Source organism: Candoia aspera, chromosome 2 (assembly GCF_035149785.1).
Source record: "Candoia aspera isolate rCanAsp1 chromosome 2, rCanAsp1.hap2, whole genome shotgun sequence".
NCBI lineage: Eukaryota > Metazoa > Chordata > Lepidosauria > Squamata > Boidae > Candoia > Candoia aspera.
The window spans coordinates 159,426,728-159,441,210 of record NC_086154.1 but is presented as its reverse complement, the minus strand read 5'-3'; the positions used below and the strand labels follow the sequence as shown (position 1 = coordinate 159,441,210).

General features: G+C 43.2%; 1 protein-coding gene across 1 annotated transcript in view; it reads right to left on the bottom strand.

Annotated features, from left to right (window-relative positions):
* Nucleotides 1-11,638: 11,638 nt before the first annotated feature.
* The window catches only part of CFAP91 (cilia and flagella associated protein 91), a 60,708-nt gene continuing 57,863 nt past the window's right edge, over nt 11,639-14,483 (bottom strand). Inside the window, exon 17 of the mRNA XM_063294592.1 lies at nt 11,639-12,040. Within this exon, the coding sequence (XP_063150662.1) occupies nt 11,775-12,040 (266 nt within the window). The 3' untranslated portion in view covers nt 11,639-11,774. The remainder of the gene's footprint in view (nt 12,041-14,483) is intronic.

The window sequence follows — 14,483 nt, the reverse complement described above, 5'->3', positions numbered from 1 at the left end:
TAGTCAAAAGTAAACACCATCATACATAACTGTATAGCAAACGTGACTGAACATGGGTTAGAGTAAGGCCCCCCTTGTGGTGGTAAGGCGGTGAAGCATCAATACTTCTCTGTCCTTATTGCATTTGCAGGTAACCAACTGGTGACTTTGTTAGGATGACCTGAGTCCTCTTGGGTAGAGAGGACTTGGTGGTTCACCTACAGGGCCACTCAGAGGAATATGTAGGCCATCTGTTGGACAGAATCACTCAGGTTCGCTCCCAGTTGGACATCACCTTTGGCATAGGTTCTGTGGAGATGCCTCAGGCACAGTCTTGCCCTGTTATCTGGGAGGAGTTTGAACCTGTTGCGCCTGAGGAGTGGACAGGGTCCTCTTGATTGTGAGCTTGGCCACCTGTTTATTAGATCCATGCCCCTCTTGGTTGGTGAAGGCCCTCTGGGAGGTGGTGTGTGGCTGGGTTCTAGCAGTGGTAAATTCTTCCTTGAGAGGTGGAGTTGTTCCTGTGCCTTTTAAAGAGGCATTGGTTCATCCCCTCCTCAAGAAACCACTGCTAGATCCAACCGTACCAGACATTTTTGTCCAATATCCAATCTTCCCATTTTAGGGAAGGTTGTTGAGAAGGTGGCCATGCAACCTCTTCAGAGGATCCTGGATGAAGTGGGTTATCTGGTCCCCTTTCAGTCGAGTTTCAGACCTGGACATGGGTTTGAAACAGCATTGGTTATGCTTTTGGATTACCTTTGGTGGGAGCGGGATGGGAGTAGTGCATCAATCCTTGCCCTTCTTCACCTCTTGACAGCCTTCAGTGGCATCAACCATGGATTCCTTCTGGACCAGTGCAGGGTTGGGGGTGAGTGGCACTTGTTTTGTGCTGGTTGTCTTCCTTTGGGACTGGTTCCAGCTGGTATTGGAGGCAAGAGGTCCTGCCCTTGGCCTCTACTTCATGGGGTCTCACAGAATTCAGTACTCCGCTTCTGTTTAACATCTACATGAAGCTGATGGGTGAGGCCATCTGAAACCATGGGGTGAGATACCATCAGTATGCTAATACCCAACTATACATCTTCACCTCTGGCAAAAGTACTGTCCCATTTCAGGGTCTGGAGGCTGTTGGGATTTGGATGGGGAGCAAGAGGCTTCAGCTCAACTTTGGCAAGACTGAATAGCTTTGTGTTTTGAGGCCTTCAAGATCTGGGAACTCACCATCTTTGGTGTTGGATGGGGTGACACTGCCCCAAACAGAACCTATATACAATCTAGAGGTTCTTCTTGACTCACAATTCCTGCCTGATGAACAGGTGGCAGTCATGGCTAGGAAGGCCATTGCCACTTGTGCCCATTCCTGGATCAGGAGGCTCTACGTTCAGTCCCTCATGCCCTGGTCACCTCCCACATGGATTCCTGCAATGTGCTCTCTATGGGGCTGCCCTTGAAGAGTATCTGGAAAGTTGCAACTGGTGCAAAATGCAGCAGTGTGAGTAGTTATGTGTGCCCCTAGATCAGTGCATGGTACATCTCTGCATTGGTTGCCAGTTTGCTTCCAGGATCAATTCAAGATGCTGGTAACGACCTATAAAGCCCTACATGGCATGGGGCCAGGTTATTTGAGGAACCACCTGTCCCTGGTTACATCTCCCCATCCCATCAGGTTCAGCAGAAGAGGCATGTTATGGGTCCCATCTATTAAGGAGTGTCATCTGACAAGACCCAGAAGGACAGCCTTTTCTGTGGCAGCACCTGCCCTCTGGAACATCATCCCCTCTGAGGTTAGATTGGCCTTTTGTAAGTCCCTGAAGACATGGGCTTTGCCGTCATGCCTGGGGATCTGGTGGTGATATGGACCCTGTGACATGTTGCATTGTTTGTAATGTATGGACTGCATTAATATATGGACTGTATGGATGCACATTCCTGTGTTGTGTTTTAATTTTTAAAATTGTTTTTGTTTTTATTGTTTGTTTTGTTATTTGTATTTGTTTTTGTGTGAGCTGCCCACAGTCACATATGTGAGGTGGGTGGCTATATAAATTGAACAAACAAATCAGTAAATAAAACACTTGAAGGGCTATTATTCTAAAATACTTCTGTTCCTGTTTGATATTGCATTAGGAAAAGGTAATAATAGAATGTAAGGATTGGAAGGGACTTTGAACTCTAGTTCAACTGACTGCCCAGGGCAAGAATCCACTCCCACAATGCTAAAGAACTGCAGAAGGAGGGAGTTTGTATGCAAGCCATACACAAACAGCTTCAAAATACTGCCTTACCCAGCCACTTTCTCTTGGCTCCCTCTGGCAGTATTTAGTAACTTTTGTAGACCTCTTTAAAAAGAGGGTGGGACAGAGAGTATTTTTATATTGCCCAAACCTTCAACACTTAAATGTTTTGCAAAAGCCTTATAACACTATGTACAGACATTAAAATCTAATAAAAACATGCCACTGGATTTCAGTGGCAACAACTGGGTGGTGGAATATCCCTTTAAGTTTCTTTAATAACAACGAAAGACAAGAAAAACGTTTGGCAAGAAAGAAAACACAAACCAAAATCATCAACTTTGCTTTTGTGACAGCCTTAATTCACAGGTGGCTTCAATGCCAGATGGAGTTGTCAACAAGAACACGCAAAAGAGGCATTCATCTGCCCGATGCCCCTACTCAGCAATTGATCAAGTGGAGGCACATATTTTCATGCATGGGTGTAATCCACAGGGGACTTACAGTTCTAGGAGATTCACGAATACATTCTGCAGTTCTCACACTGCCCAGGGACAAGTTTATTATTTACCCTTTTCAGAAGCTAATTAAAAGTTGTGAGTTCCCCTCCCAGTAACTAACACAACTAGATGTCATGTTGGACACTCATTCCTTCAAGATATCCCTCATCAAAGAAAGATGTCCATGGATGACTTGGTTTCTTCTACTGAAACAGAAGGAACTTTTACAGCTCTTCTGCATCATGATTTCCTACCAAGACTTCATTCTCTGAGTTTCTTATTTGTCATTTTCAGAGTTTGCTTCTCTGTTCCACACCTCAAAATGATCCTCCCTAGAGTCTGGTGCCAGACTTGAAACCCAGATGGACATATCTCAGAGACGGGAACCTCCTCTCCAGGCCCACCCAGGCTTGCTTATACACGCCAGGCCAGCTGTCTCATCCACAATCAGATAATGAACAAGTTGCATACCAACTTGGCATTCAGTGACAATCCACTTCCCACTCACCACCCCTCCCATTCCCTCCCCCTGCCTCTCTCCTATCCCTGCCCCCACCCCAGACTCAAAAAACTCCCCACCTTCTGGAGCATGACCTCCTGGGAGCCAAGGAGTCCACCAGTGCTCCTCCACCAGATGGAAGGAACAGCCCATATGCTCCACCAGATGGAAGGAAAAACATGCCTCTTTGCAGCCACTGGCACCCATACATATTTTTCAGCACATTTTTTCACCAATGATCTAATGGTCTCACACGTGATTAATACTGAAGTAATTATTTGTCACACTGAGCATACTCAGATGAGCAGGTACTTCTACCAATCTTGCTGCCACAGGCCAATATTTTAGTTCTTCTATGGGTATGTGCCAGCCCAGCAGCAGACTACAACCAGGTTTTTGGTTTTTTAAAGGCTGAAAACCTTGGCCAGGTGCCCACTGCCTCCGGGCCCCAAGACTTCCCCCACCCCTGCTTTGGCTATATTTATGACATTGAAGAGGGTACTTTATTTTACAAGCAATTAATTTTAATCAGCAATAATGAATTAAATTTTTATTTTTTGTTACTAGATCTTTTTTGACTGAGCAGGTGTATATACATGAATATATGCACACACAAGAGTAACACATACACACATTTATTAGATATTTGCAGGACTGCTTTCCTCCCTAGAGTCCGGTGGCTTCTCTTGGTTAACAAGGTGGGTAAGTTGGACATTGCCTGGCATTTTCTTCTGCCAACTCTTGTTTTAGTCGTGGTGCTGGAGCTTGAGCACCTCAATGATGCCATGAGCTAAACCGTGAAGGGCCACCCAAGACGGGAAGGTCATGACAGAGAGGTCAGACTAAATGCGATCCCTGGGGAAGGTAATGGCAACCCACCCCAGTATTCTTGCTGTGAAAACTAAATGGATCAGTACAACCAGAGATATGTCGGTATACCATCGGAAGATGAGACCCCCAGGTCGGAAGATGGTCAAAATGCTACTGGGGAGGAACAGAGGATGAGCTCAACTAGCCCCAGTCGTGATGACGCAGCTAGCTCAAAGCCGAAAGGATGGTTAGCGGCCGACGGTGCTGGTGGTGAACGGCGAATCCGATGTTCTAAGGATCAACACACCATTGGAACCTGGAATGTAAGATCTATGAGCCAGGGCAAATTGGATGTAGTTATTGGTGAGATGTCAAGATTAAAGATAGACATCCTGGGCGTCAGTGAACTGAAATGGACTGGAATGGGCCACTTCACATCAAATGACCACCAGATCTACTACTGTGGACAAGAGGACCACAGAAGAAATGGAGTAGCCTTCATAATTAATAGTAAAGTGGCTAAAGCAGTGCTTGGATACAACCCCAAAAACGACAGAATGATCTCAATTCGAATTCAGGGCAAGCCATCTAACATCACAGTGATCCAAATATACGCCCCAACCACAAATGCTGAAGAAGCTGAAGTAGAGCAGTTCTATGAGGATCTGCAGCACCTACTGGACAACACGCCTAAAAGAGATGTTATTTTCATCACAGGAGACTGGAACGCTAAGGTGGGCAGTCAAATGACACCTCGAATTACAGGTAAGTATGGCCTGGGAGAACAAAACGAAGCAGGACATAGGCTGATAGAATTTTGCCAAGACAATTCACTCTGCATAACAAACACTCTCTTCCAACAACCTAAGAGACGGCTTTACACATGGACTTCACCAGATGGACAACACCGAAATCAGATTGATTACATCCTTTGCAGCCAAAGGTGGCGGACATCTGTACAGTTGGTAAAAACTAGGCCTGGAGCTGACTGTAGTTCAGACCATGAACTACTTCTTGCACAATTTAGGATCAGACTAAAGAGATTAGGGAAGACCCACAGATCAGCTAGATATGAGCTCACGAATATTCCTCAGGAATATGCAGTGGAGGTGAAGAATAGATTTAAGGGACTGGACTTAGTAGATAGGGTCCCGGAAGAACTCTGGACAGAAGTTGGCAGCATTGTTCAGGAGGCGGCAACAAAATACATCCCAAAGAAAGAGAAAACCAAGAAGGCAAAATGGCTGTCTGCTGAGACACTAGAAGTAGCCCAAGAAAGAAGGAAAGCAAAAGGCAACAGCGATAGGGGGAGATATGCCCAATTAAATGCAAAATTCCAGAGGTTAGCCAGAAGAGATAAGGAATTATTTTTAAACAAGCAATGCGCACAAGTGGAAGAAGACAATAGAATAGGAAGGACAAGAGACCTCTTCCAGAAAATTAGAAACATTGGAGGTAAATTCCAGGCAAAAATGGGTATGATCAAAAACAAAGATGGCAAGGACCTAACAGAAGAAGAAGAGATCAAGAAAAGGTGGCAAGAATATACAGAAGACCTGTATAGGAAGGATAACAATATCGGGGATAGCTTTGATGGTGTGGTCAGTGAGCTAGAGCCAGACATCCTGAAGAGTGAGGTTGAGTGGGCCTTAAGAAGCATTGGTAATAACAAGGCAGCAGGAGAAGACGGCATCCCAGCTGAACTGTTCAAAATCTTGCAAGATGATGCTGTCAAGGTAATGCATGCTATATGCCAGCAAATTTGGAAAACACAAGAATGGCCATCAGATTGGAAAAAATCAACTTATATCCCCATACCAAAAAAGGGAAACACTAAAGAATGTTCAAACTATCGAACAGTGGCACTCATTTCACATGCCAGTAAGGTAATGCTCAAGATCCTGCAAGGTAGACTTCAGCAGTTCATGGAGCGAGAATTGCCAGATGTACAGGCTGGGTTTAGAAAAGGCAGAGGAACTAGAGACCAAATTGCCAATATCCGCTGGATAATGGAAAAAGCCAGGGAGTTTCAGAAAAACATCCATTTCTGTTTTATTGACTATTCTAAAGCCTTTGACTGTGTGGACCATAACAAATTGTGGCAAGTTCTTAGTGGTATGGGGATACCAAGTCATCTTGTATGCCTCCTGAAGAATCTGTATAACAACCAAGTAGCAACAGTAAGAACAGACCACGGAACAACGGACTGGTTTAAGATTGGGAAAGGAGTACGGCAGGGCTGTATACTCTCACCCTACCTATTCAACTTGTATGCAGAACACATCATGCGACAAGCTGGTCTTGAGGAATCCAAGGCTGGAGTTAAAATCTCTGGAAGAAACATTAACAATCTCAGATATGCAGATGATACCACTTTGATGGCTGAAAGTGAAGAGGAACTGAGGAGCCTTATGATGAAGGTGAAAGAAGAAAGTGCAAAAGCTGGCTTGCAGCTAAACCTCAAAAAAACCAAGATTATGGCAACCAGCTTGATTGATAACTGGCAAATAGAGGGAGAAAATGTAGAAGCAGTGAAAGACTTTGTATTCCTAGGTGCAAAGATTACTGCAGATGCTGACTGCAGTCAGGAAATCAGAAGACGCTTAATCCTTGGGAGAAGAGCAATGACAAATCTCGATAAAATAGTTAAGAGCAGAGACATCACACTGACAACAAAGGCCCGCATAGTTAAAGCAATGGTGTTCCCTGTAGTAACATATGGCTGCGAGAGCTGGACCATAAGGAAGGGTGAGCGAAGGAAGATCGATGCTTTTGAACTGTGGTGTTGGAGGAAAATTCTGAGAGTGCCTTGGACTGCAAGAAGATCAAACCAGTCCATCCTCCAGGAAATAAAGCCAGACTGCTCACTTGAGGGAATGATATTAAAGGCAAAACTGAAATACTTTGGCCACATAATGAGAAGACAGGACACCCTGGAGAAGATGCTGATGCTAGGGAGAGTGGAGGGCAAAAGGAAGAGGGGCCGACCAAGGGCAAGATGGATGGATGATATTCTAGAGGTGACGGACTCGTCCCTGGGGGAGCTGGGGATGTTGACGACCGACAGGAAGCTCTGGCGTGGGCTGGTCCATGAAGTCACGAAGAGTCGGAAGCGACTAAACGAATAAACAACAACAAATACAGGTACTCCTCGCTTAATAACCACTCATTCAGCAACTGTTCAGAGTTACAACGGCGCTGAACAAATGGTGATTATGACCAGTCCTCAACCATCCAGTCCTCGATGACCAGTTCTGGCCATCCCAGCACCCCCATGGTCACATGGTCACAATCCGGGCACTTGGCAACCGGCTTGCACTTGTAACGGTTGCATCATCCTGTGACTGCCATTTGCAACCTTCCCTGCTGACTTCCCACAAGCAAAGTCATTGGGGAAGCCAGCAGGGAAGGTTGCAAGATGCTCCTGTAAGTTTCTTGCACTCCCGCAGCTTTTTGTCCCAAGGGCTCCCCAGGGATCTTGTACTCTGCAGTGCATGTGTGCCCGCAGCACCCCTCCTGCCCACGGAGGCCCCCTGTGCACCCTCCCCCACCCAACAGCAGCCACTCCTGAACCTGTTCACACCACAGCAGCTGCTTACCTGCCTGCCAGCCTGCTTACTAGCCATCTGGGACTTGCAACTTCCTGCCGGCTTCCCCATTTGACTTTGCTCGTGGGAAGCCAGCAGGAAGTTGCAAGGAGGTCCTCCCTTAGTGACTCATGATCCTTACTTAATGACGGCAATGGGGACTGCCAGGATTGCTGTTGCTAAGCAATGTGGTCATATGGCATTGCGCTTTACTACCACATCACTTAGCGACGGAAATCCCGGTACTGTTGTTAAGTGAGGACCTTTATGTGGTATGTAGTATGTCATATGTATCTTTCATGATTTAGGAAGGATATCAGACAGTCCAATCTTTGTTTATGCTGAAAGCAGATTCCTTATTTCCATAGATGAGATTTTTCTTCTTTCTTTTCATCCCAAACCAGTCTATTCTAAGGAGCATCAGTGGGTACGAAGCGGATGCATATGGGTTTGAGTTTAGACCAGCTTAAAAAAATCCTTCTGCGAAATAATAAGTTGTTCAGACAAGTCTTTAGGTAGTTATCAGTCTACCACCTCTCAACCAATGTATTCTGTTGGCTTATAAACTCAAAAGAGAACAGTCTGCTGGAGATACGACAGTTTATTCCCTGAGGAGAAGGGTAACATCTGCTGGCTGTTTTTCGTTCTGTTGTTCATTCTTGGTAGATGCAAAACAGCAAGATGGATGCCGATTGACACATGTGCTCTATGTTTCATGATAGATGCTGCATCCTTATCAGATGCTGCCTTTCATTGGAGAGTACTGCCATGGCTATACCGCATTAAACTACTTATTCTCTGAAATCTTTCTTTTGAATCCCTGCTTCAGAGCCACAGAGTGTTCTGTGACGTTCTGAGGGAAATGGAAATTTTCCTGCAATGAATTTCTATTCTCAAGAATTACATTCTGCACTCTTTCTATATAACCAATTAGCACACCTGAGGAATTAAATAACGTCTAATCAGTTCCCATTAATGTTTAAATTTAAGCCTTTTTCCAATATTCATATTACTTGTTCTTATATGCTGTATGTCTGTTGTAAAGTCAAACGTAACATGTCAGTGCATAATTCGGAGAGATTTCTCAAGTTACAAAGAGGAATCAAAGGTCATTTGCTCTAACCATCTCTCCCATCCCTGTAAAAGCAACAACTCACCTACAAAAAAGGCTCCATTCCTAGATCACAAAGTGATTTACAGCATACTAGTGAGACTCTAGTATGATCATATGTACAATTTCCATACTGTACATACATACTGAGAGGGAATAGCTAGTTTTAAGTGATTCCCATTACTTCTTGCAATCTGGACACTGGTGCTGATGTTAATACAACCTCAGGTGGAATAAGCAGTTGCACAACACATCTGACTTAAGCTTGTGAGCCAATTTAAAAACACAGGCTTTTCTGACAAGTCAGTCTCTCCTTCATATATATTTCTATTTCTAAATTATTTTTTAGGAGAATAAAATGTGGGAATCTAATTCATCTCTTAATTTCAGCTCAGTATTTCAGCTTTCGAATCATGATTCCACCTACAAATGCAGTTGCCATTTGTGGTTGCAGTCCACAGAAGCCCTCTATGCCCTCATCCAGATAATTTATGAACGTGTTGAAATCTACAGTTTATTTTTATAAACAACTGAAGAGTTTCGCTAAGATAGGTAATGGTAACTTGGAAAAAAGAATGGAAAATCCTGTATTAACCATGGGCTAGAATTTTATTAACTTAAGATGTGATTAATTCAACAAAGCATTCTTTTTCCTGTTTACTGCACACCCCACAGAATGTTTAGCAAGACTTGGCTGTCAATGCCAGTAACAGCTGGAAGTGTAACAAGCTGGACAGGTAATTGACTTACATTATGTGCCTGTTCTGTGATTGTCCTGTTTTGGCTTAAATGTCTCTACATTGCTTAATACGGCATTGGGATGAGAAATAAGGTTTAAGTATATCAATGGGATGTTGAACTATATACCCAAAATTTGGAATCTGTTGCTCCATGAAGAACTGTGGCTTTCTCATGCATGGGGTGTTGTCAGAAAGACTGCTTCCTCTTGATGGAAAATATCCTATACCTGTTTATAGATATAGATATTGACACAGATAAACCCACACATAATGTTTTTAAAACAGAACCAAAACAAAAACAATATAACAAAAATTACTATCTATGAGCTTTGCATACATGTATATAAGATTTTTTACACAAATTTCAATAAGGCGTGATTGCACCCCATTGTAATTATTCCTATATAATCTATATCTGTAAGCAACTCATTTATAAGTTACAAATATCATCAGGACTTCAATCTGCTGAGTAATCGGGGCCATAATTTAATGTTTCCAATGCCGAAGGACCAAATCTTTTAGCAATAAGAAAGGCATGGAGAATCCATTTCCGTTATCCAGCCAACAGTTTCAAAATTAAAAGGATTTAGTCCATAAAAATATACACATGATTTTAACTCTTGGACTGGTGATATACACTCACCCTCCATCAGTGCTAGATTTTTTATCGATGAATTGAAAAGATAGACCAATATTACCCCAATTCCTTAAAAGCAATTTGAAAAAGATACACTTAATCAATGTAATCTTTTGTGCACTACAGTACTAGGTAATTCATTCAAACTGTAGTCCTATTTGTAGATGTTTAGAATAAACCAGGTTAAACAGTAGCTTATTTGGGCATAAAACATATATAGGGTTAATACAAATTTTATAACATATACTACATAAATCTGATAATCAAATATAAGAAAGGAGGGCTCTCATCCCATTATTACAAATAAAGTACCTGTGAGAATCAGCCTGTGAGGTACAGACTTCTACTATCCGAGCTTGGCTGAAGAAAAGCTCCCTGGAAGGAAGGAATAAATCTGGGGAATGATTTAATTGTTAAGTTGAATGAGGCGACATTCCTCCTCCTCCTCTCCTCTCCTTCGTTTGAAGTTAAAAATAGATTCTGCACCACCACCAATACATTTTGCAGCAGATCTTGGTTTAAACACGGAAAAGTGCCATTGCCATGTTTTCTTTAGCCTTTAGTGCCAAATTCACATGCTGTCAAAATTAGCCTTCAGCATCGTGCATCCATTGCTGTTTGTTTTAATTGGCAGTACAATTAATCTTTGCGGGTTGCCATGAATGTTGCTGGCTGATAGCAACTTTAGAGAAATAAGGACAATTTATTTCCTAAAATTGCAGGCTACTGGAATGAAATTTGCATTTGAACTGACAAAAGCATTCTCAGTGAAAATCCTGGAAAACTAACAGACCAAAATTTTCTCTCCTCAGAAACAGAAGCTTTGCTTTTTCTCTGAAACATCTCCTACATGTTGAGCAGTTCCATGATCTCCACTGGTCAGGCTAACTAAAAGGGTGCAGTATTACAACGATCTGGACTGTATTAATATTAAAACCCTGGATCCATCACACATAGGACAGAACAACCTTTTATCTGCCAAGCGTGCCATTCCCTAGAGATGACCTAGGAGGATTTGCATGCTAAGGGAAGCGGGGCTACCCCGTTTCTCTCCTTTGGCAAACTTTCCCCACTCTTCTTCCTTCCTGAAACTGCAGACTGCTCTGCCTAGAAATCTGAGGTATTTGCTTGCAGAAAACTTTTGAAATTAGGTTGAAAGTGACAGGGTCTCCATACCTGCTGAAATTTTAAAAGAATATATGAATTAATTCAAAGATTTCAAATCTACAGGTTTTGCCTTGTTAAGAATATTTGTGTTGGCCTATTTATTTTACGAACATAGTTTTGCCCACCTATGGGAATGGCACATACGGTATCCAATAGGGTCGACTTCCGTGGGTGTGAGATCCTAGGGGTTGGAGCATAGGGAGATCACTGAAGAACTGCTCAAGTTCTTTCAGCTAACGATAAGATGATTTGTGTCACCTCTATTACTCAGACTCTTCCCCCATCCTTGCGCCCCAAGTGGAGGGGAGAGGTATGATTCTTCCCAAAGCATTTTCCTGCAGAATTACATATGTATAATCAAACTGCATCTGTTTCAGAGTTAAAGCAGCAGTAGTTTATTGACAGTTGCTGACTGACAGGCACTCATTTTGCCTAGGTAGACACAGTATCCTCAAGGAGGCAAGGCAAGAAAGAACATTGGTCTAAACATACCATATTTCTTCTTTTTCACTGTTCAGGAGGCCTGGCAGAGTCAGTGCAATGGCTGTCTTCAGGCTTCTTCTCTTGCTGGCCTTGGCTGTCTGGAGGCTTTATTTCCTGCTGCTCAGCAACATCTTGACTAGTAGGTGTAACAGAAAGCAATCCAATTTGAGGAAACTCTACATTGATTGGCTGTGGAAACCCAGTGGAAAAGAGCTGTCCTACTGCTCTCTCTGTGTTTCCATGGATAATCTGATGAGCAGCATGAATATGCTTTCTCTGGGCTTGCCTCACTGTTCAGAAAAAAGAATGAGAGAGAGAGAGAGCGAGGTCAGCTATGGAATGGGAAAGTTCAAGGGGGTTCTTTCTGCCCTCTCCAATGAAATGCACATATGAAGGTGACAGTCTTCCAAAGCACTGGACCCCAACTAAATCTATTCCAATATAGGGTTCTGATGGTGCAGAACCTCAACCTATTGGGATGCGTCAGTCATTCTCTTCTGCAAGGGATGTGACATAACTGGGAAAGGGAACTAGCTCTTTCTCATCAAACATGCCTCAATGAAGTCTTAACAAGGCAGAAATTACTTCTCTATATTAAGTTACAAGCCAAGTCCTCTGAAAGATAGAATACAGTGGTAAGATAAGCATGAAAGAGGAAGTAAACAAGTATCACTAGAAGCTAATTGCCAATGTATGGGCTTACGATTATGTCCTGAAGAGGGAGGTCAGCACCAGAGCTGGGAGGACCAAAGGCAGTCAAAGTTAACTTCATAACTATAATGACTTCCAAAACGGTATGCATGCTAGTATGAACATAATACCAGGAACAATACAGGATACTGGTAAAGCAGCAGGAGAAGAAACCAATGCCAGCTCATAAAACAGCAGTAGGTGCCACAGCAAATGAAGCACTTGCCATAAGCAATAGCATGGTCGGTAGTAAGTGTTACCAGTTCTCTCACAGGATGTAAAGGACTATTCAAGCACTATGCCTAATTTCATGAGAATGATAGCTTGTTCTTGAATGCAGAGAATAACAGGGCACATTGCAATAGTAGGTGGGACCCCTAGGCTGGTTCTTGTTGTATGAAACCAATCACAACTTTTCTCTACAGGATTAATTCAAGGAAGAATACTTCCAACACCCAGATGACCAGGATCAAGACTGATAAATTTTAGATGATTTAGATGTCCCAAGTATGACCAGCCCAGAAAAATCTGAGTGAGGTTACAGGATATTGCCATCCCCACAAATGTGTGCATCTTAGAGGATGATATCATTATCATATCATTATTATTGCAAGCAATAAAACAGGGGGAACCATTTCTACATGGAGGAAAAAACACATTGCCATCAATTTCTCTCAGATTAGGTCAGATGGGGAGACCATTGTCATTTCTAGTATCTCCCACTGAAGGAAATGATCTGTGTTGTGATCATCATCTAAGAACTGAGACCTTCCAGATGGTTTAGTAGTCACTGAAATCATTCCTCTTCTTTATCACCTTCAGATTTTGGAGGGGACATTTCTGTGCTGAGAGATGCCACTTAGGCCAGAAACTTAACCATCAGTTCAGCATAGGAGTGCTGAAAGTGAGGCCTGTGTATTATATGTGGCCAATTAGCAACTCTTTTGTATACCCACAGCTTCTATGTTGGAGAGGGGGGAAAACAACCTTTTTGCTTGCTTTGCCTTTTTTTTTAGGTTTTAAAAGGTTCAATTGGTGCCATGCTTACAGAGCCTTAAGGCACTATTTAATCAAATTTTTCTGATATTTTTCTGATAGGTGAAAATGCAAAGGATCTGCATGCCCTAGTACTAAAAGCCAAAGAGCAAAGTGAAAAAATGGGACTAAAATTAAATATAAAGACAACCAAACTAACGACAACAGGTAGAACAACCAGCCTTAGAATTGACAATGAAGATATCGAAGCAGTGGTGTCCTGTTTAATTGACCGACATGGAATATGTATAATTACTGTAAATCTTTAAGTAAACAAGTAAACGAAACTTGAGTGGTCAATAAGAAAGCCACCTGAATTGTTGAGTTATTTATAACTACTGTGGGAAATTACCAGTCACCAACAAAGACTGTAGGCACTATATGAGGCAAGGGATTCCCGGTTTTAAGAACGAGACAAAAAGACTGAAGTCTGTTACAGGCTAGAGACTTCGGAGACTGAAGGCGCAGTAGCGAGGCAGGAGGTTCGTAACACGGCAAGGAGGTCGGAGGCGACACCGGAGATAGGATGGGTGGTGGAGGTAGGCAGTTCTGACGACTGGAGGCACAGGGTGGATCTAAGATGAAAACGGATGTCAGGGTTGTGGTAGCAAGACAGAGAGTTAGGGAAGTTGGAAGTGCAGTGATGAGGGTTGAGGCGATGAAGTCAATGGCGGTTCGGAGGTCAAAGGTACGAAGGTGAGGTCTGAGGTGGTAAAATTGGGAATGGTTTCAAAGGTCGGAGATGCGACATTGAGGTAGGAGGCAGTGAGGTTGGAGGCGGGAAGTTCTGAGGCTAGTTTGGAGGTCAGAGGCGTGGCGGTGAGGTCTGAGGTGGTGAGGTCTGAGGTGGTGAGGTCTGAGGTGGTGAGGTCTGAGGTGGTGAGTTCTGAGGTGAGTTTGGAAATTGGAAGCATGGCGGTGAGGCAGGTATTAGTAAGGTGAGAAACAGAGTTGGAGATTGGAGGCATGGTGGTGAGGTCTGAAGAGTGATCGGAAGTCTGAGGGACA